Source organism: Peromyscus leucopus, chromosome 8b, assembly GCF_004664715.2.
Source record: "Peromyscus leucopus breed LL Stock chromosome 8b, UCI_PerLeu_2.1, whole genome shotgun sequence".
Lineage (NCBI taxonomy): Eukaryota > Metazoa > Chordata > Mammalia > Rodentia > Cricetidae > Peromyscus > Peromyscus leucopus.
Genome location: NC_051086.1, coordinates 98870307 through 98892950, shown reverse-complemented (window position 1 = coordinate 98892950; position 22644 = coordinate 98870307). Strand labels below are relative to the sequence as shown.

The 22644-nt window shown below is 49.5% G+C and overlaps 1 protein-coding gene across 1 annotated transcript in view; it reads right to left on the bottom strand.

Annotated features, from left to right (window-relative positions):
- Nucleotides 1-404: 404 nt before the first annotated feature.
- The window catches only part of Dnai2 (dynein axonemal intermediate chain 2), a 33639-nt gene continuing 11399 nt past the window's right edge, over nucleotides 405-22644 (bottom strand). The window contains exons 6-13 of the mRNA XM_037201251.1: nucleotides 20736-20849; nucleotides 14338-14477; nucleotides 13131-13253; nucleotides 8767-8990; nucleotides 6357-6492; nucleotides 5381-5527; nucleotides 3524-3751; nucleotides 405-1108 (exon numbers count right to left, since the gene is read on the bottom strand). Coding sequence (XP_037057146.1) covers nucleotides 992-1108; nucleotides 3524-3751; nucleotides 5381-5527; nucleotides 6357-6492; nucleotides 8767-8990; nucleotides 13131-13253; nucleotides 14338-14477; nucleotides 20736-20849 — 1229 coding nt within the window. The 3' untranslated portion in view covers nucleotides 405-991. The remainder of the gene's footprint in view (nucleotides 1109-3523; nucleotides 3752-5380; nucleotides 5528-6356; nucleotides 6493-8766; nucleotides 8991-13130; nucleotides 13254-14337; nucleotides 14478-20735; nucleotides 20850-22644) is intronic.

Here is a 22644-nt window from a genome sequence, read left to right as displayed (position 1 = left end):
CAGCCAATACTATTCTTAATGCAGGCACTTTGAATCTCTGCTGACAGCCACAGAATCCATGACCCTCTGGGACTTGTATGGGTACAGAGCTGGCTCTGAGGTGCCCTCTACCCACTTACTCCTGTATGGAGCCACGGCTTTGGGGGCCAGCCCAGGGGTTAACCCCAAAGGGCCTACTGCCCTGCATAGCACCAGGCCCCCAGTCAACTGCCTGAGCTCTTATCCATGCTCCACTCCTCAGCACCTGTGACCAGGTAACTCTCCCGGAGCCTCGGTTTCCTCTTTGGTAAAATAAGGACTGATCAACACAAACCTTTCAGGAACTTTGAAAGAATTGTATGAGATCAACAAGAGGCCCTGAGCGTGCGGTTCATGACAAACACTGATTGCTGTTATCACTGATTTAATTTTCATAAGATACATAGCAATAAAAAGCATGCATGCACATACAGGGCAAGCCAGGTTTATCCTACTTACTCCCTCAAGATCACCCTCATGCAGCTGCATGTCAAGATAGCCCCTGGGGGTTGCTGGGAGAGGCATTGGAGAAGGGGACAAAACTTGGGTTCCTATTTGAAAGTAGGTGAGGGAAGTGGAGAGGGAGAAAGAAACTTGCCCCTCTGTAGGTGCCCCTGTACCATGAGGGCAAGCTCAGCTGAGCTCTGGAAGCTTCTAGAGAAAGGCATTGGTAACTACTAATTGGAGAACCTGTGGTAAGCAGAATAGGGATCTCTCTAGAGTCTAACTGAAGGCTGTGTGGGCCCTGAGTCAGAGTGAACCTCAGTGTAGCTGAGGCCAAGGGAGCTAGCACAGAGACAAGCCCTATCCCCCCACCCGGGCCTTGGCCCCAGTATGGGCCGGTGACTTGTCCCTGATCTGTCTCCATCAAAATTTATCGAAGAAAGAAACTCAGCTTGCACTTGTCAGAAGCGGTGGCGTCGAGAAGGCCGGCAAGGGACACAAAGGGACAGGGCTGTGGGCAGAGGCCGCCCTAGGTGGGTAAATCTTCTTCTCTCTCTTCACCTGCGTCTTCACCCGCTTCTTCCTCCTCTCCGACATGGTCTTCCAACACTTCCTCTCCATCCTCTACCTCTAAGCTTAGCTTTTTCTTTTGAAGCAAAAACAGAAATGTTGGTGAGGGGCAGGCCCTTCCTGTTTCCCAGAGGTAAAACCCTGAAGGCCAAGGGCAGGGAGCTGTCGGGAGCCCAGACAGTAAGTCCCTAGGCGCCTGTAGCGCTCACTCGCTCCAGACTGGCCCAGCAGGTGCTCAGAGCCACGGGATGGGGGAAGGCGGGCAAGACTTTGGGCATCTAAGAGCCAGTCTTCTGCCACTTGAGAAGTGGGTGACCTTGAGCCTGCTCCACATGGGGCACCTTGCCACCCTCACCTGTGATGTAGGCATGACATCTTGAGGGCTAGGTTTACAGGTAAGAGTGAAAGGAGACAGCATCTAGAGACAGCCTCCATCATGGGGTAGCCTCTCCCCTTTCCCCGGCCCCCTTTCGTTCTTTTAAGACCAATTCTTGTAGTATGACAGAGGCTGGCCTCAAACTTTTGGATTCTCCTGCCTGGGCTCCCCGAAGTGCTCGGGTTACAGGTATGGATTATTCTTCCTAGCTTCTGAGTGATGCTCTCTGACCCCCCAGAATTTCAGGCTAACTGCAAAGACTAAGAGAAGAGGAGGTATGGGATGGGCAGAAGAGGGGCTGAGTCGGTGAACTTCAACACCTTCTCCAGTTTGGCTTCATCTGGAATGTTTAAACTTGGCCAGGAAAGCATTTCAGGATGTAGGGCACCAAGCACACACCTATCGGCCCCCCGGAAAGCACTGTAACCTTTGCTTTCTGAAGGATGGGGTGGACCAGGAGTGGCAGCTGGGAAGAGCCTGGAGCTTCAGGTCAGAGTCAGGACTCTGGTCCTGCCTGCCTGTGCTGTCGGGGGGGTATGTGTGGGGGTGTGGGGGGTGGCTCCCTCTCCACTCACAGGTGTGGCTGTCAGTCAAGGGCTTTCTAAATACAAATTGCATCACAAAATCACTCTGTCCTCAAGCAGTGGGAGAGAAACAGAGCAAGTGTCACCAGACAGAATGAGGGGTCCCAGAGAGACGTCTCAGTGATTAAGAGCACTCTTAATCTGTGTTCAGCTCCTAGAACCCGTGTCAGGTGGCTTGTAACCACCTTGAACTCCATCTCCAGGGGGTCTGACACCCTCCTCATGTGACATCACCTTCCTGCCTGGATCTACAGATGTTGGCATGACAAGTGTTCATGATGCGACCTGGCTTATGGTATGGAATTAAAGACGGAACCCAGGGCTTTGGGAATGCTAGGCAGGTAGTCTAACTAAGCTACATCCCAGACCCTTCTAAATAGTTCTTATATTTATTCGTGTGTGTGTGTGTGTGTGTGTGTGTGTGTGTGTGTGTGTGTGTGTACATATGTTATCATGCACAGGACCTGAATTCCACAACATCTTCTTGCAGTCAGAGGACAACTTGTGGGAGTTGGTTCTCTGCTTTCACCACGTGGGTCCCCAGGAATCAAACTCATCATCAGGCTTGTAGTAAGTGCCTTTACCTATGAAGCCATCTTGATGGCTCCACTAAAACATTTTTATTTGTTTGTTTGTTTATTTTGAATGCATATGTGTGTTTTGCTTGCATGCATATCAGAGTACCACATGCATGACTGGTGCCCACAGAGGTCTGAGGAAGGCATTGGATCCCCTGGAACTTGAGTTGAGTGAGACAGTTAGCTGGGGCCTCTGGAAGAGCAGCCAGTGCTCTTAACTGCTAAGCCATCTCTCCAGCCCCTCCCCTAAATGCTTTTTAAATGAGGGCCCCACACTTTCACTTTGTCCTTAGACCTCATGACACAAGTCAGAAGAGCAGGCGCTGGAGTAGCCTGGCTTCATTGTTTTCCTGTATCTGGCCCTCGTCTCCTTCCTACCTGGACCCCTAAGAACAATGATGTGAACAGAGAAGATTCTTTTTTCCTCTGTCCCCAGATGGTGACCAGGCACCATCTTTACAGTGCATTCTTATTTCCCAGCTGGCAGCTGAGGGACTGAGAAGCAGAGTGAGAGGCCAGAGGACAAAGTGAGCTGGGGCCAGGGGCAGGGGAGCAGTCACACTCCACACTCCTGTCACCTGCTCGGGCTAAGCCAGAGCAGTACACAGAGGGCAAATGTCACAGCCCTTTCCTCCCCTGGGCCTCAAAGCCCTCACTCACAGATTCCCAGGGCCCTGATCCAGGAGGTACCAATCGTGTTAAGATGAGCCTACCATGAGGAGGAGGCTAGCAGGAGGCATGGAGCTCCGGCCCTCAAGGAACCTGGTGTCTCCTGGGAAACAAATTTCCTCAGGAGATAGGAGTGAGTCCGCCCTTTTACCAGTGGACAGTCAAGATCCATCCAGGAAAGCTACTGGCTCAAGGTCACCCAGAGGTCAGAGTTGGGCAGAATGCAGGCCTTAGGGCTTTCTCCCAAACCCCAGCCCACCCAGGCCCCTTGCTGAGGTCCTTACGGGCTTTGCTTTCTTTTTCAAAGCCTCGGCTTCCTTCTTCTTCAGCTCTGCAAAGATGACCTCAAAGAACTCCTCCTCGGCTTTGGCGACTAGCTCATTGAGGTCCAGGGCCAACTCCTCATCCTTCTGGTCGTCATCCTTGCCCTCTGCCTTCCCTTTCTCCTTCAGCCGCATCTCACGGTGTCTGGCCTCCAGGATCTTTTCCCGCCGGGTCTCACGTTCAAATATCTGGGACAGACAGGGTAGGCTGGTGGCAAGGGAGGCAGGGAGATGGCTGGAAACCCCAGAATAGTCTGGGCTTCTATGGAAATTTGTCCCTGGTGAGGTCTGCTGGGGGTCATATCAAGAAAGGAGGGCTAGGCCAGGAATGGCGGTGCAAACTTACAATCTCAGTGCTCAGGAGGCTGAGGCAGGAGGATTATTGGAAGTGTAAGCCAGCCTAGGCTTGTTGCAGGGTATTCTGCCACACTGTGTGAAGATATGTCACTGGTTTACCTCTACCTCACCTAAGGCATCTGACTGGTTTAATAAAGAGCTGAACGGCCAATAGCTAGCTAGGCAGGACTTCCGGGCAGAGCTAGGAATTCTGGGATGAAGAGAGGTGTATTCACCAGCAAGACACTGAAGAAGTTGGACATACGGTACTCAGGAGAGGTAAAGAGCCACACGGCAGAACATAGATTAATAGAAATAGGTTCATTTAAGTTATAAGAGCTAATTGGGAACAAGCCTAAGCTAAGGCCAATCTTTCATAATTAATAATAAGTTTCCATGTCATTGGGGAGCTAGTGGTCCCAAAAGGAAGTTTGACAACATCGGCTACTTAGCAAAACCCGTCTTTAAAAAAAAATCTATGCAGAGCTGAGAGATTTATTGTGTATTGAACTATTTTCTATGAAATTAAAAAGATGTCAGCACATACTTATACATCAAATAAATTCGTGACTGTGAAAATACAACTCCAATTATGTAAACGTTTAACATCTGCTTTCATTTATTTGTATTTATGCATTGGAAAAAAACAAACAACTAAGCCAGATATGGTGGTGCACACCTTTAAACCCAGCACTCAAAAGGCAGAGACAGGTGGATCTCTGTGAGTTCAAGGCCAAGCTAAGGCTACAAAGTAAGACCTTGCCTCAAAACAAACAAGTACACACTTGCTCACAGCACTAGAGATGTAGGGCAGCTGTTAGAGTGCCTGCCTGGCAGAGACCCAGCTGCCTAAACAGTATGGTGGCACACACCAGCAACCCCAGGACTTGGAGGCAAAGGTTGGTGAACCAGAAATTCAAGGTCATCCTTGAGCAGGGCCACTGAGCTACTCAGTTCCAAGGAGCCCCACATACACAGGCTACTGTGAAGAATGCCCTTTGGGGTAGGCAAGATGATGACTTTGATCCCCAGCTCAGGGGTGAGGCCTCAGCCTCAGGTACAGCCAGGAGGCTAGCCTAGCTTCAGCATCAAGAACTGCAATCCCAGCATCCCCCACGCTGCTGGGGAGTGAGCCCCAGGGTAGGCAGAGGGGTAGCACTGGCTCTATCATCAGGCAGATCACTTCCATTGTCCTTTTTGTGGGCAGCCATCAAGCCTTCCACTGAGAGGCTTTGCTGCCCCAAAGTCCCATTGTTATACTCTGTCAAACTGCTTTGATTTACAGCTGAGACACCAAAGCCTGGGCATGCTGAGTGACCTGGCCGGAACTCCTGAATGTTAGCAATGGAGCAAGGGCAGATTGACAGTTGGGGGATGCCATGCTGCCCTCGCCAACAGTGGCAACTCATTTTTCCTGACTTGGTCTCTATGTGACCAGCCAGGTCGCAATGTATGCAGAGTGGGCCTCGCCTTGGCACTCACCGAAGAAGCTATGTTCTTCTCATTCCTCTGCAGGGTGGAGAGGCTGCTGGACACCTCCAGCAGAGTGGTTGTTCCAAGCTGGGAGCCGCAGGCGATGAGACATCCGGTGTCCTGAACCCGGAGGCAGAAGAGGGCCTCGTCACACACCTGTTGAAGAGGTCAGCAGAACCAGGCAGGGTGGGAAAGAAAACCAAGTTCACGCATATCCTATTATCTGGCCCTGTTGGAATACCCCCAGTGATACACGCTTCCACGGCGGATGGAGTTCATCTGCTGCCAAGACCCTTGGTCTCCAGCCTCGTTGTTGGTCTAGCTCCATGCTACAGACCGCTGGCCTTCCACGGCCCCAGTCAGTGGGTCTCAGCTACAATTTGCTAATATACGGTGATGGGGGAGCTGCAGAGAATCTGAGTATTGGGGCCGCTGCTGGGGCAGGAGAAAATGTTTACTTCTCTTGAATTCCTCCCTGCATTATTGTTGTTTGAGTCTGGGTCTCATGTCAGGTTGGTCTTGAACTCACTACGTAGACTAAGAATGACCTTGAACTTCTGATCCTCTGGCTTCACCAGCACGCCTGGTTTCTCTAGTGCTAGAGACAGAGCCCAGGGCCTTGTGCACACCAGGCAAGTGTCCTGCCAACTGAATGAACTTGTTTCTTGTGGTGCTGGGCATGGAACTCAGACTTGATGCGCACTAAGCAAGTACCTTGCCACTGACTGGCACCTCCAGCCCTTCCCTTCTGTTTAAATTCTCTGGGACGATTCTTCTACATCATCGCAGCTACAAGTGCCCCGGCCCCTCACTTCTGCAGGAACCCATGCTCCCAAGGCCAGAGTGCAGCTGGGCAGCAATTAGATTACCCAGAGTGACCCTGTCCAAGTGCGCCTACCAAGAGCAGCAACAGGACACACATACACACGTACCCAACCCTAGACCCATCCAGGAAGGACCCCAGAGGGAGGGGGGGACATGTGACCTTCAGGCTGAGGGCAGGGTCACACTGCTTGAACACCAAGTCCCAGATGTCCAGGGTCCCGTCCATCTTGGTGGTGAAGAAGACTGCGGGTCTTACAGGACTCCAGGCTCCATCAGAGAGGTAAGCCATGTGGTACCTGTCGGAGCCGGCGTGGCAAGTCAGAGCCTGTGCTGGGGGAGGCAGGAGGCTCGCCAGTCCAAGGCTCCTCCCGTTGAGGCTCTCCGGGGTCCAGGGTCTCTGAGTCTTTCTGGGTAGGAAGTTCTCTTTTGGGCCTGACTGCTAGCCTGCCAGCCTCACTCATCTCTGGTTCTCAGGCTGAACTTCACAGGGATCTGGGGGTGTGGCTCTCTCCCACTGGCTGACTGGGCATGGTATTTCTCACAGTGTCAGACCTGCTGGAACTGGGGTCCTCTGTGGGGTCCCAGGAAGGACGTGCCCAGGAAGTTCACAATTCTGAGATGGGGGTTGGCTGTACTGCCTTCTGGCCCTCGTTTGGATTTTCAAAAGCTTGTTTGGTGGACAGGAAATAACTCTGTTTAATAATTTAAAAACATGTATTTTAATGTGTGTGTGTGTATGTGTGTGTGTGTGTGTGTGTGTGTGTGTGTGTGTGTGTGTGTGTGTACATTTGGGCCACAGCACACATGCAGAGGGCAGAGGACAACTTGCAGGAGTCAGTTCTCTCCTTTCCCCAGGAGGGGTCTGGGGCTCAAACACAGGCTGTCTGGTTTGGTAGCAAGTCTTCATCCACTGTGATATCTTCCCAGGCCAAAGAGTCATCCCTCAAAGTGGGTCAAAGTGAGTGGAATATTTTTAAAATTCTCTCTCTCTCTGTGTGTGGTGATATTTTGTTTGTGCCCTAACAAATAAAGCTTTCCTGAAGGTCAGAGGGCAGAGCTAGCCACTCACTAGATCACCCTAGAGGCCCACACCTTTAATCCCAGCACTTGGGAGGAGGAAGTAGGAAGATCAGGAGTTCAAGGCCACCCTGGACTACACAAGATTGATCCAGTCAAAAAGAGAAACAGAGCCGGCAGTGGTGGCTCACACCTTTGACCCCAGCCCTCGGGATCTCATGCCTTTAATCCCAGCACTAGGGAGGTGGAGACAGGAAGTGATGTGGCTGGGCGGAGAGAGGAGTATAAGGCAGGAGGAGACAGGAGCTTGGCTCTTTCAGGCTGAGGATACAGTAGAGGTAAGAAGTCTTCCAAGTGGCTCGCTGCTCTGCTTCTCTGATCTCTCAGCTTTCACCCTGATATCTGACTCTGGGCTTTTATTATTGAGACCAATTAGAATTCCTGCTCCACTCTCTGCTCCACTTTCAAACTCATCATTCTCCCTCCTCCAAAGTATCTTAGGGCTTCTATTGCTGTGGCAAAACATGAATAGAAGCAACTTGAGGAGGAAAGGGTTCATTTCCTCTTTTTGTGGGCAACAGTCCACCATCCAGGGAAGTCAGGGCAGGAACTCACGACAGGAACCTGGAGGCAGGAACTGAAGCAGAGGCCTTGGAGGAGCGGAGCTCACTGGCTTGCTCCTCATGACTTGCTCACCTTGCTTTCTTTATGCACCCCAGGACCGCCTGCCCAGGGGAAGCACCACCTTAAGGGGACTGGGCTCTGACACATCAATCATTAATCATGAAAATGTCCTATAGATTTGCGTACAGGCAATCTGATGGAGGCATTTTCTCAACTAACAAAGTCTCTTCTCAGGTAACTCTAACTTGTGTCAAGTTCAAAAAAAAAAAAAAAAGCAACCAGGACAGGTAGACTGATCTCTGCAAGTTTGATCCCAGTTTGGTCTACATAGAGAGTTCTAAGCCAATCAGGTCTACATAGTAAGAACCTGTCTCAAAAAAAAAAAAAAAATCTGCTGGGCGGTGGTGGCACACGCCTTTAATCCCAGCACTCGGGAGGCAGAGGCAGGCAGATCTCTGTGAGTTCAGAGGCCAGCCTGGACTACCAAGTGAGTCCCAGGAAAGGCACAAAGCTACACAGAGAAACCCTGTCTCGAAAAACCAAAAAAAAATCTGCATTGTTAACCAGGCATGGTAGTAATGGTAGTACACACCTCTCCAGTACTTGGGAGGTAGAAGCAGAAACACAAGGAGTTCAAGGTCATCATTAGAACATCCTTTAAGAAAAAAAAATCATTTTAAATGAAATTTAAATTTCACTGGGAATATGATATATGTACAGGCATTAATGTTTTTTATTTTTGTTTTGTTTGTAGTTTTTGTTTTGTTTTATATTTTAGACAATGTCTTTCTATGTAGCTCGGGCTGCTCAAACTTTCAATCCTCCTGCCTTAGCCTCCAGAGTGCTGGGATTACAGGCATGGGCTACCACACAGAGCCTCTGAAGTGGGCCCCTGTGTCCTCTCTGCTCCTCTGTATCCCTCCCCTCACCTGGTCCACATAATAGATGATTCCCGACTGTCCTCAGACCAGATGCGGGCTGTCCAGTCACCAACAGTCAGGAAGTTCTTTGGGTAGAAGGGGTTTCTCTGGAGGGCGTAGATGGGGCCATGGTGACCTGAGAAGGTACAAACGATCTTCTCGGCTGATGTCTTGGCCTTGCGGTTGCAGGAGACAACGATGCCCTGCTCGGTGCCCACCATGAACTTGGTTGGCTGTGGAGGGGGTGACAAAAAGGCAGAGGTGTCATGAGACATTAGCTCTAGGCTGGATCCACGTGGCCTGCAGCCTACTTCAGCTCTGTTCAGTCTGAGACCCATCCCACTTCCCAGCCTCACTGCAAGTATTCTTGAGGCCTTCATAATTGATAAGGGCTTCCTTAGTTCTTCTGGTCTCTAGAGGGTCATTAGGAATCCCCTCCACAGGCATCACTGCATGCACTGTGTGTGTGTGGTGAATGTGCATTTCTATGTGTGGGTGTGAAGAGTCCAAAGGAGGCTTTGGGTGTCTCTCTCTATCACGCTGCCCTATTCCTTTGAGGCAGGGTCTCTCACTGAACTTGGAGTTCTTGTTTTTCCGATGGGCTGGCAGCCAGCAAGTCCCAATCATCCTCCTGCCTTGGTTTCCTCACAGCACTAGAGTTAAAGGATAGCAGGTACTTTTAGCCACCCAGTCACCTCTTCAGCCCCAGTCAGCATTCTGTCATAAGGATTTTGGATATTTGTTTATGTGTAGAATAAACAAGGCCCAGAGTGGACACAGTGTGGCTCTGATCATGTAGTCAGGAGCAGAGGCAGGATCAGAAGTTCAAGGTTACCCCCAAATACTTAGCAAGTTTGAGGCCAACCTGGACTAAATGAGACATTGCTTAAAAAAAGAAAAGGAAAGACAGACAATTGCTGTATGACCCTTCTCCTTAGATGCCCCTAGAGTAGGCAAGGCCATTGAGGTAGAAAAAGTGATGAGAATTGCTGGAGGTCTCAGGGAGAAGGAAACAGGGAACCGTTTTTCTCATAGGCACAGGTTTTCAATTTTGTTTTATATTTGTTTTGGCAGGAAAGTTGGTTATTGGGGAGGAAATCACATGCTCTATTTTTAACATTTGAAAATCAGTTAAAATGAGTGCTAGGCAGAGGGGCTTGATGGGATTTTTCCTTTTTTTTTTTAATTTATTTTTTTGAGACAGGATCTCACTATAGAGCCCTTGCTCTCCTGAAACTTGCTGTGTAGACCAGGCTAGTCTTGAACTCCCAGGGATCTGCCTGCCTATGCTGGGATTAAGGCATAAACCATCAAGCCCAGCTTTCCTGGAAATTATAAAAATAACCAAATTCTTTTGAGGAAGAGCCATGTTAAAAGTGTGAGTCACCAGAACCCACACAGCTATGAGGAAGTACAATTATATTTATCAGTAACAAAGAGGGCAGGGCTCCTGCCCACCCAGCTTCTTTCTATTCTGTCTGGCTGGTAAATAAAATGTCACAATTTGATAAAGAGCTTCAGCTTTGAAAGACGGGAAAATTCCAGAGCCAGTGGTGGGGATGGTTGTGTGACCCTGGGTGGAACACTACTGAATGGCTCTTCAAAGTGGTTAAACCAGCCCAGACCTGGCAGTGCACACCTCTAACCCAGCCCTAAGTGGTGGAGGCAAGGGCATCAGAAGTTCAAGGTCGTGGGTCTGGGAGATGGCTCAGCGCATAAAGGCCCTAACTGCCAAGTTTGACAACCTGAGTTCAGTCCCTGAGACTCACATGGTGAAGGGGAGAACTGACTCCAAGTTGTCCTCTGACCTCCGCAAGCATGCCCCCCCCACCAAAATAAACACTTAAAATGTAATAATATCTTTTTTAAGTTCAAGGTTGTTTTTGGCAAAATAATAAATTCAAGTCCAGCCTGGGATACAAGGGACATATCCAACATAAAAAGTTAACAGGGGCTGGAGAGATGGCTCAACAGTTAAGAGCACTTGCTGCTCTTGCAGAGGACCTGGGTTTGACTCCCAGTGTGGATGTGGAGGCTCACAAACATCTGGAACTCTAGCTCCAGGGGTCCTCCTCTGACCTCTTCAGGTACCAGGATTGCATGTGGTACACACAAATTCAGGCAGAAAACTCTCACACACAAATAAATAAATCTTTAAAATAAATGAGTAATAATAAAGAGTTAAGAGAGTAAGTGGAGGCAGGTGGTGGTGGTGCATGCCTTTAATTTCAGCACTCAGGAGGCAGAAGGAGGTAGATCTCTGAGTTCGAGGACGGCCTGGTCTACAGAGCCAGTTCCAGGACAGCCAGGGCTACACAGAGAAACCCTGTCTCAGAAAAATCAAGAGAGAGAGAGAGAGAGAGAGAGAGCACATAGGTGGTAATTTTATGAGTTTTTACAAAAAAAATTAAAACATGCATAAACTGGAAGGTGGCTTAGTGTTAAATGTTGGCCCCAGGTTTAGTATTCAGTAACAAGAGAGACAGACAGACAGAGGAAGAGAATGAGTACACAAACTGAGCTACTAAGTTGGGTATCAAATAAAAAGACCAAATTTGGGTGGTTCTGCAAAACAAGCCATTAAGCCAGCCACAGGGAACCTGTAAGTGGTCAGGGACAAGCCACCCAGCCTGCTTGTCTCAGACATCACATTGGGGTGGAGATAGGATCAGAGCCGGGGGCTCAAGTTCCAGCTTTACCGTGTGCCAGGGTTTCCTGTCACCAAGACTCCTCCTGTGTGTGGGGAAACAGATAAAGTCAAGGTCTCACAGGAGCACGGTGGCTGCCCATGTCTGGCAAAGGCTGTGTACTCAGGGACTAGCGTGGAGAAGAGGGAACATTATATTCAGCATGTGGCCTAGAAATTCCAGCACTGGGCACAAGGTCTTACTGAGCTCCCCCACCCATAGGCCCTGAGCCCAGAGGCTCCTCCTCTGCCACTGGGCAGGGCACCTGGTTTGCTTTCCACCTTATCCTCCCAGCGTTGAACTCTGGTCAGTGGCTGAGGGTCCCCAGGGCAGGTGTGAGGTCAGAGCCACCCAAGGTCCTAGGAATGATAGGATAGGACCCTGAGCAAATGACACCCCCAAGGTGCAGGTGGGGGAACAAGCCTAAACCTCAGCAAGATACAGAGGAGGAGCCAGCCCAAGCCAGGAACCTCCTGGAAACAGGATTTTCTTGCCTTATTTAGTGAGAGAGTGTTCGTTTTCTGCTTCTGACTCCTTCCTGTGACTGATCTGCTCAACTTCAAGCTTTGTGATTTGATTGTGTTCGTTTTTGGTTTTGTGTATTTGAGACATGGTCTTACTATGTGCTCTTGGCTGGCCTAGAACACTCTATAGACCCAGATGGTCCTGAATTTTCAATGATTCTTCTGCTTCTGGCTTTAATTTGGAGTTTTTATTTCATTATTATTTTTCCCCCTGAGACAGGGTTTCTCTGTGTAGTCTTGGCTGTCCTGGAACTTGCTCTGTAGATCAGGCTGGCCTAGAACTCAGAGATCTGCCTGCCTCTGCCTTCCCAGTACTGGGATTAAAGGTGTGTGTCACCAAGGCCTGGCAAGTTTCAAAATTTTTATTTACCATCATCATGATATGTGTGTGTGTGTATACATGAATACCATGGCATACTATGTATACATAGAGGTCAGAGGACAACTTCCGGGAGTCAGTTTTCTTCCATAGTGGGATCCTGGAATTGAACTCAGGTCATCAGGTTTGTGTATTAAATGTTTTTACCCACTGAACTCTCTTCACCAGCCTCTTGTTTCCTATTTTCTTGTTTGTTTTTTTTTTTTTTTTTTTTTTTTTTTTTTTTTTCAAACAGGACCTCACATTTGTTATGTATGACTTTGAACGCCTGATCTTTCTGCCTCCAGCCTGGAAGTGCTGGGATTACAGGCATGCACCGCCATTCCTCGCTTGGGCGGTTTCCTAATCATTACTTGTCAACTTGAGAATTGCCTGTGCAATTGAGAATTGTCTGTGCTCTGTTTTCCCACCAGGCTCCGCAGCTCTTCTTTCCTTCCCCAACACCTCTTTCGTTCCCCGAGGAAGGGAAGTGATCAGCCTAGGGCCTCAAATGAAGCCAAAGCTGTGTGGATACTGGTCTTGGCCAGCAACCTTCCCCTGAAACTGCTTTTCTGGTTTTAAAGCTTGCCCCGGCTGGGAAGGGCCAGCCTCAAGCCAGTGAGAGCGGCGGTCTTTCTGGAGGTGTTCTGCTGCCCCCTGCTGGAACATCTCGGTAAAGCCTCTGCATGGAGTAAGTCTGCCTCAGGTGGGAGGGGCCTCTGTCCCTGCATCTCCTACACCGGCCCCGACCTGCCCATAGCCCCAGCAAGTGAAGATGAGGAAGGAAGAGCAAGAAACACTCACCAACGTAGACTCGAACTCCAAGGAGATGGCTCCCAGGGCATTCTCCAGCTGCTCCTTTCTGGAGATGTCCATGATGACCACCTCGGTGGGCTCGCTGATCTTGCGGATGTCCCACCACATGACCTGGCATGGGAAGGTGACTGAGACCTGGAGGACCCTGGCTTTTGTCCCCCAAGCCATCCAGGGCCTCAAAGGATGTGAGACCAATGAGAAACAGACGTATTTGTAAGACTCACAAAGGCAAACTGTACAATTCAGATGCAGGCACAACTCTCTCCCTATATAGCAATATCTAGCAAGATGAAAACTATACACAGGACCCAGGCATGGTGATACGTGCCTGCAATTCCAGCATCCAGGAGGTGGAGGCAGTAAGTCCATCAGTTCAAGGCCAACCTGGACTACGTGAGACCGTGAGACCGTATCGCTAAACAAAACAAAAACAAAAAACAACTAAATCGAGCTAGCATTCTCACATGCTATAGATCAGCCTGTGCAAGTGTGCAGGGATCTAGGCACAAATGCACTTTTCACTGTTCCTTTTCTGAAAATCTTCTTAAACAAAGCATGATGTACCCACACCAAGCCGTCAACAGGCACAAAATCACACTTCATGAAAGTTGAAGCAGCTGCTGAGTGGACTCATGGAACACAGCAAGTGCACACAGGTGTAAAATGTGCAAGTTAGGGAGGAAGAACAGAGAAAGATGGGTGTTTGCTGGACTATGCAGAGAGCATCTCAGGGCAGACACAGAAAACTGGCGTCCCAGGGAGGGGCTGGGAGGCTGTGGATAGAGGAGGCATTTCAGAATCTTCTGGATTATTTGGACCCTTGAATCTTTGAGATTATTCACTATTCAGTGTTAAAAAGGGGAAAGTTTAGGTCAGTGAGATGCTCAACAGGTAAAGGTACTTGTTACCAAGCCTGAAGACCTGAGTTTGATCCCTGGTACCCACATGGGCACTATGGTACACACTAGTGTCCCCAAATAGACTCGCTCGTTCTTTCTTCCTTTCTTTTTTTTAAAGGGGGAGAGGGCTGGAGGGTGTAGCTCAGTGGTAGAACACCTCCCATGCATGAGGCCCTGGGTTCCAGCCCCGGCACTATACAATAAAAGAAATGACGGAAAACAGATTGGAAGGCAACGTTCTCTGCATGCTTTTCATGGGCCCCTCCCCTCCTCTCCGGGGTCCAGCCAGGTGGTACCTGCCCATCCGTGGACGCTGAGAAGCACTCGGTGCCCGTCTTTGACTGCAGCCAGATGGTGCCGTACACTGGGTCTCGGTGGCTGAACTCGATGGTGGACAGCTCTGCCACCAGGCTGCCCTTCCGGGTGTCCCAGCAGGCTGACAGGGGAGAAGATGAGGCTGTGAACTGAAGTTCCCAGAAAAGCAAACTAAACAAACCTGCGGTAAAGCTTTTCTCTGACTGAGGAGAGTTGAGACTCCGAGCTCGAGGCCAGCCTGGTCTACATAGCAAACTCCAGGCCAGCCCGGGCTGCATAGTGAGACTCGGTCAGAAGAATGTCGTCAGATAACACGTGAGACCTGTAACAGGCTTCCTGTACTGCTACAACCCACCTGCCTGTTAGTCTCACTGATACTTGGCAGAGGGAGGTGAGTGTTCATTGGTTGTGTTTTTGGCTCCACAGCTCTCTCTGAAAAAAGCCTTGGTTAGTGGTTTTCGGTTGTGCAGCTCGAAGAACTTTGTGGAACTGTTTTCGCATTGTTACTTAGTATCTGGTGTAACACGTCCATGCTTCTGGACCACCAGTCATTCATATTTGACTCTAGAACTAACGGTCTCTCATTTCCTTTTGAGGTGAGAGCTGTGTTTGGCAGTTGGTGTGTGTGTGTGTGTGTGTGTGTGTGTGTGTGTGTGTGTGTGTAATGGGATTCTTTCCCCAATAAGGAGCTGAACTGGAGGAATGCTGCTTCTCTGAGTTTGGATTTTTAGGATCAGGGCTACATTCAAACCAGCCTACATTTTCTACCATCCCCACATAATCTATGCAGGAACTCCTGGAGTGTAGGCTTCATTCACTCCATCGTGCCCCAGGCATGTCCTAAGATCACCCTACACCCTGGTGAAGCTCCTGGGAATGGACCAGGCTCAGTACTGCGAGAGGCAGGAGTCGGGCGGGAGGTAGAGAGGCTGGGCTGGTCAGGAAAGGTCAGTAGGGAAAGTGGCAGGGAGTTAAGGTTGAGGTGGAGCCGGCCAAGCAAAGGGGTGAGGCCAGGATCCAAGGCAGAAGAAGCCCAGGCAGAGGTCCCCAGGTAAGAATGTGGGCGGATCTCCCTGCTGCATGAACATGATGCTGCAAGAAACTCACGCAGGGGCCGCTGAAGAGATGGCTCCGGGGTAAAGGTTGTCACAAAGCCTGACCACCTGGGTTTGATTCCCAAAACCCACCTGGTAGATCACAACCATCCATAAATCCAGTTCCACCAATACCTTTTCTGGCAACTCGATATACACGTGATGCACAAAATAAGATAAATAAGTCTAAAAAAGTTTATAATGGCCGGGCGGTGGTGGCGCACGCCTTTAATCCCAGCACTCGGGAGGCAGAGCCAGGTGGATCTCTGTGAGTTCGAGGCCAGCCTGGGCTACCAAGTGAGTTCCAGGAAAGGCGCAAAGCTACACAGAGAAACCCTGTCTCGAAAAACCAAAAAAAAAAAAAAAAAGTTTATAATGAACAATAATAATAAACAAAGAGGGCTGGTGAGGTAACTCATCAGGTAAAGGTGCCTACCACAGCCTGACAACCTGAGTTGAGCTCCTGAGATCCACATGGGAATAAAGAACCAACTTCTTCAAATTGTCCTCTGACCTCTCCATGCAAGCTGTGGCATACATGTACCCCTTCTGTCTTAGTCCATTATCATCATGGTGGGGAGCATGGCGGCGTGCAGGCAGATGCGGTGCTGGATGAGAGTGCTACATCTTGCAGGTAACAGGAAGTCAGCTGAACTCTGGGCAGTATCCTGAGCATAGGAAACCTCAAAGCCCACGCCCACAGTGATACACTTCCTTCAACGAGGCCATACCCACTCCAACAATGCCACACTTCCTAATAGTGCCATGCTCTATGAGATTATGGAGGTCAATTACATTCATTCAAACTACCACACCCTCCAACACAATAAATTTTAAAAATGTAAATTAAAAGTTAAAAAAAGAGGTCTGGAGAGATGGCTCATTGGTTAAGAATGTATGCTGCGGGCCGGAGAGATGGCTCAGAGGTTAAGAGCACTGGCTCTTCTTCCAGAGGTCCTGAGTTCAATTCCCAGCAACCACATGGCGGCTCACAACCATCTGTAATGAGGTCTGGTGGCCTCTTCTGGCCTGAAGGGACACATCAAGCAGAACACTGTATACATAAATAAATAAATAAATCTTAAAAAAAAAAAAAAAAAAAAAAAAAAAGAATGTATGCTGCTCTCACAGAGGACCAGAGTTCTGTTCCCAGTATCCACACTGGGTGGCTCACAACCCCCTGTAACCTCCAGCTGCTGAGGACCTGATGCCGCTGACCTCCGCTGACCTCCGCAGGCACCTGCACACCCGCACAGAGACAAACACACATGTACAGGATTTTAAATGCTAAATTAAAGGCGGGGCTGGGAGGTGGCCCAGTGGTTAAGAGTGCTTACTTACTGCTCTAGCAGAGCGTTGGAGTTTGGTTCCTAGGACCCACAAAACACTAATGCACATACAATTAAAAATAAATTAAGAAAGAGAGAGAGAGAGAGAACGAAAGGAAGGAAGGAAGGAAGGAAAGAAGGAAGGAAGGAAGGAAGGAAGGAAGGAAGGAAGGAAGGAAGGAAGGAAGGAAGAAAAGCTCACGGGCATGCTCAAGCCTCTACTGTGACTCCATCTTTCCCATAAAGCCTGCCTGCTTCCTGCCCTGATGTATCTGGCTTTGCCCTCCTCCTGAGGGCCATCAAGGGCCCACATGCTTACCCAGAGCCATTTCTGGGAAAGGTGATTTCCTGAACCAGCAAACATACTTACTTGCTCATAAGCTTTGACCTAGTAGCCCCCAAGGCCAAGACTTTTGTCCCTGGTCAGGCCAGGCCCAGAAATGCACTTTTTTGACTAACTTGCTCTGCAAAGCAGCACTCCAGGGTGGGTCCTGTGATCCCAGATGTCACAGCTGGAGTCTCCTTCCTCTGGCAGGGGGACCCCAGAGCTGAGCTGTTCTGAGCCAGTGTGAACAGCCACTGAGAGGGGTCATGAATATGAGTGAGAAGGGCTGCTGAGTAAGTCAGGACAGCAGCTTGGCTGGGGTCTTTATGGTGCAGACAGTGGACGATATGGCAGGGAAATGTATGGAGCCCATAGCTGTGACACAGACTGGCTGCTCCCCGGGGGATGCATTAGGTCTGAGAGACAGACCAGGACTTTTTTTTTCCTCAGGGAATCAGGAGTTTAAGGCTAGCCTGGGCTAGAAAGTAAGACCCTGTCTTTAAAGCAAAAACACACCAGGAAGCTGGGGAGATGGCTCAGTGGTTAAGAGTGTATACTACTACTCTTGCAGAGGATGGCACCCAACTGCCTGTAACTCTGATGCCCTCTTCAGGCCTTCAAGAGCACTGCACTTATGGGCACATACCCACATAACAAAAGATAAAAGTAAATCAGAAAAACAAGAACAATTAAACCCAAAGCAAAGCTAAGCACAGAGGCTCAGATTTATAATCCCAGAGCTCAGTAGCTGAAGGCAGAGAATTAATGCAAGTTTGAGACCAGCCCAGGCTACACAGCGAGTTCAAGTCCAATACATGCTTCATATGGAGATCCTGTCTCACCAAATAAAATGATAAAATAATAAAAAAAAAATAGTCAGGAATGGTGGTGTGTGCCTTTAATCCCAGCACTCAGGAGGCAGAAGCAGGCAGATCTCTGTGAGTTCAAGGCCAGCCTGGTCTACAGAGTAAGTTCCAGGGTCAGCAAGGGCTACACAATGAGGTCCTGTCTTAAACAAACAAACAAATAAACACAAAAGCTGGAAGTGGAGAGCGAACCCTGCACTTGGGAGGTGGAGGCAACAGAATCAGCAGCCTGGGCACGTGCGCACACAGACACACACGGACACACAGACATACACACACACACAGACATACACAGACACACAGACATATACACATACAGACATACACAGACACACACACACACACACACACACACACACACACACATCTGAGACAGAAAATGGAATAACAATTGAAGTAAAATATAAGTGAAAGATAAAAAAAACCTCAGAAATTTAATAAAGTTGGTTCTTAAAAAAATTGACAAATTGACAAACTCTCTTGATCGACTAAGACAAAAATAAGAAAGCTCCCAAGACTAAAAGCATACAAGAATCATGGACGGCAGATGATGTGTCAATGAGCTGGGTGACCTAGACGAAATGGAAAAGTCCTAGAAGAACAGACACTGCCAAAGCAGAACAGAATGACTGAGTTCATTCATTAGCTTCCAATAAAGAAAAGCCTGGGGGCTGAGAGAGGTCCCCGGGGAAAGGTATTTGTCACCAAGCCTGAGTTCAATCCCCAGAACACACACACATGGTGAAACCTGAGAATGGATTCCCACGTGTTGACTCTCACAGACTCACCACCACACTCAAGTGCCCATCTCCCACCTCACCCCCACCTCCCCATCAGAGCCACCTTGGGGAGTTCAGCTGTGCCCCTTACAAAAGGGTTATCCAGCTGGGCTTGTTGACTGCTTATACTCAGGGGAGGGAGTCAGGAGACCCTCCCCTGAGAATCCCGCTGCCCCCATGGCCTGTTGTATTCAGCGCTGCCGCCCTAACTGCTTGGGGTGGGTGGGTGGGGGATGTGCTGGGAGGCTGCAGTATACAGCCAGGGGGAAGAGTTGGGGAAGGGGCTTTCTCTGTGAAGCTATGGGCAAGTTCTCATCCTTGCTGGGTAAAGGCTTTCCAGGGGTGGCTTGTTGGGGGAAAGGAGCATGGAGCACCCAAACTCCCTATAGGAAACCCCTCTCCTGTGCTCTGTAAGGAAGCCCAATAAATGTCCCAGATTGTACCTCGGGTTATCACTGGGACCATAGGAAAAGGAATCTCTCTCTCTCTTTGTCTCTTTATCTCTCTCTCTCTCTCTCTCTCTCTGTGTGTGTGTGTGTGTGTGTGTGTGTGTGTGTGTGTGTAAATGTAGCATAAACAAACAAATAAATAAAGTGATAAACAAACAAACATGTCCAGGTGTTTATGGGGGACCTAGCTGGAGGAAGTGTGTGTGTTGCTGAGGGGACCGCCTTATGTAAGGCCCAAACCATCTGCTTCTCCTGCAGTGAGAAGCCCCCTTTGCAAGCTCCTCCCACCACCAGGGAGCAGCCCACTTTTCCCAGCACCAAGTACTGTTCCCTCAGGAACCCTTCTTCCCCTAAGTCCTGCCTCTCAGATGTTATATCACAGCAATACAGGAGTGACGCTTCCCTAACGTCACCCACACTCATCCCAGACACCTCTCCCTAGAGGGGCTCCACAATGGCCCTCACATTCTTCCATGGCTGGTCCTGGTCCTTGACTTTATCTGAGCTCTTTTTAAAAAAACTCAAAATCCCAAAATGACATTTGCTGGGGCAGTAGTGGCGCACTCCTTTAAACCCAGCACTCAGTGGCAGAGGCAGGCAAATCTCTGAGTTCGAGGCCAGCCTGGTCTACAGGGCAAGTTCCAGGACAGCCAGGGCTACACAGAGAAACCCTATCTTGAAAAACCAAAAACCAAACAAACTAAAACCCCCTACATTTTATTTATTTATTATGTATGTATACGTGTGTGGATACATACGTGCCATGGCATACGTATAGGTCAGCGGGCAACTATTCTTTCTGTCCACCATGTGGGTCACACAGGTCAACTCAGGTCATCAGGTTTAATGGCAGGCACCCTTACCAATGGGACCATCTGTTCCAGGATATTTGATCACACTGTGAACCCCCAAGATCGCATTATTTACTGGAAAAACCTGTTTCAAGTTGTGGTGTGGCTCAGCCTTAGCACACACCTTTAATCCAAGAGCTTTCTGCTCATTGTAAATGGAATTTAATAAAGTCGACCATAGGTCAAGAGGCAGAGCAAGCAACCGGTTGGCAGGATGTGAATATAGGATTATTAACAAAAACCATAGAGAATAGGAGGCAGTCAGGAGGATGGATAGAGAGACGCACAGGAAGTAAAAGGGGGGCGTTCAGTTTGAGGAGCCTGGTTGGACAAGGCGGGAGGCTTTGGCTGAGGAGGGAGGTCAGCTGGGTGCTTTCTCTGCCTCTCTGAGCTAGCAGGCTTTCACCCCAGCATCTGGAGTGGTAAAAATCTAACGACTGAGATTTTGTTAAAAACAGCCATCTCCCTGGCCTGAATTATGATTTTTAAAACCTTCTTGCTGCCTGCTAACGTTAGACTTACCTGAATGGTTATGACTGGAGGCCAGCCCAAAGTGTCAGCAAACTCCCAGGGGACTGCAGTGTCAGCTTCCGGAATGACCTGCTAAGTCCAGGTTGAGCCCTGGTGGACTTGTGGGTTAGCGGCGCCCTGCCTGGCTGCTGGCCAGGGCGGGGGGGGTCTCCTTACCTATCTGCCCATTGTAGCAGCCCCCTAGGAGGACGTGGGAATCCTTGGGGTTGTACTCCAGGGTGACAAGAGGGGAAGACGGCTTCAGGACAATTTCTGGTCTGTTGGGGTTTTCTAAAATAAAGAGGGGGGGGGAATCCATTAGGCCTACACAGAGGAAGGACCGGGCCGATCAGTTTAACTGATTCTATGTGCTGCAGCGGGGGATAAATACAGCATCAGCATGCTTCCTCTCCTCTGGCCTCTCTTGCCTGAATCTTGGCTAGTGGCTTTATCTGGGGGCAGTGAGGGTGAGAATCAGGATTTGGGTGTGTATTCATACACTGAATTCCAGTTCTCGTCCATTCCCCAGGTTGGTATGAAATGAAATTTTGATCCTAAGGCAGAGGGAGTGGAGGAAGTCCAAGTGAGTGAGGTCCTGAGTGAATGTGTGTGCGTGTGTGTGTGTGTGTGTGTGTGTGTGTGTGTGTGTGTGTGTGCTGTTGACACAGGCACAGCCATGCCCAGGACCCCAGAGCCTCAGACCTAGGGAGGAAGGGCAAAGCCTCACCTCCCCCGCATCCCCTGCTGGGAGTGAGGCTAAGAGGGAACCGGTAAAGCTTCCTTAGGCAGACTGAGAATGAGGTGTGTGCAGAGAATGTCTGCCGTAGCTTTCTCCTCTTCAGGTATTTACAGACTGAAGACAGCGCGCCTACAGAGATCACTCCTACCAAGGTTACCTAAGCCTGCCTCTTTGATTCAGCTGTACGTGCTAACCCCAGATCCTTGCTCAGCCATATGCAATAACCTCACATCTCTGTTCAACTCTGTACAGCAAACACACAGAGCTTCCTGGACACTGAGGTGTCCCCAGCAGAGAGTCCAGACTGCCTGCCTCAGCTTTTCAGTGTGTGTGTCTGTCTTTCTGTGTTTGTCTGTTTGTCATTCCTTGGCTGCTTCAGCCAACTCCAAGTCCCCAGGTGGTCCGTGATTTAACGGCACTGAGGTGTTACATCAACTCTACTCTTGGGGCCAGTGAGATGGTCTAATAGGTAAAGGCACTTGCTGCCAAAGCCTGGTGTGACCCAAGAGTCCTTTGAGATAAAGGTGGAAGAGAAATGACCTCACCAAGTTGTCGCCCGACCTCCACAGGTGCACCGTGACACACATGCCCTCCCCACAAACAGCATCGATCTGTAGGGTTTTGTTTGTTTTGTTTTTATAGACAGGGTTTCTCTGTGTAGCTTTGCGCCTTTCCTGGAACTCACTCTGTAGACCAGGCTGGCCTCAAACTCACAGAGATCCACCTGGCTCTGCCTCCTGAGTGCTGGGATTAAAGGTGTGCGCCACCACCGCCCGGCCTTTTTTTTTTTTTTTTTTTTTTTTTTTTTTTTTTTTTAAATAATCTACTCTCTGTCAATTTCTTCCACCCAGGTCTGAGGACCAGGGTTGAAACTGGAGCGACTCCGGGCGAGGGTGGCCTGCTGTCAGAATTTGATGAGCTGCAGAAAGGATCGGAGTGTCAGTTCCGAGTTGTGCCTACACATTTACCGTCATTACCATTTCTGCCTGTAGAAAATGGTCTTTTAGTCGCTGTCTGCCACGGGTGAAAGGTGAGTATCAGAAAAGGGGAATGGTTTCCCTCCACTAGGGCCCCCTCTTGGTCAAGTAGGAATCCTTCTGGTACGGGGAGCCTATGGATCCGGGATCCCATGGATCTTAATGCCCCAGATGAACAATCTGGAGTTAGGCTGGGGAGTAACAACTCCTAACACTCACAAGGCCGTAGAATTCATCCCCAGTGTGGAAGGTAAATGTAGAGTGGATGGGAACTTTGTGGGTCTGTTTTGGCTCTGTGGAGGTGTGCCTGCCCCTTCCCACACAGGGAGGAGACAAGAGCCTTCCTCCTGCACCTGGTCCCCACCATGGA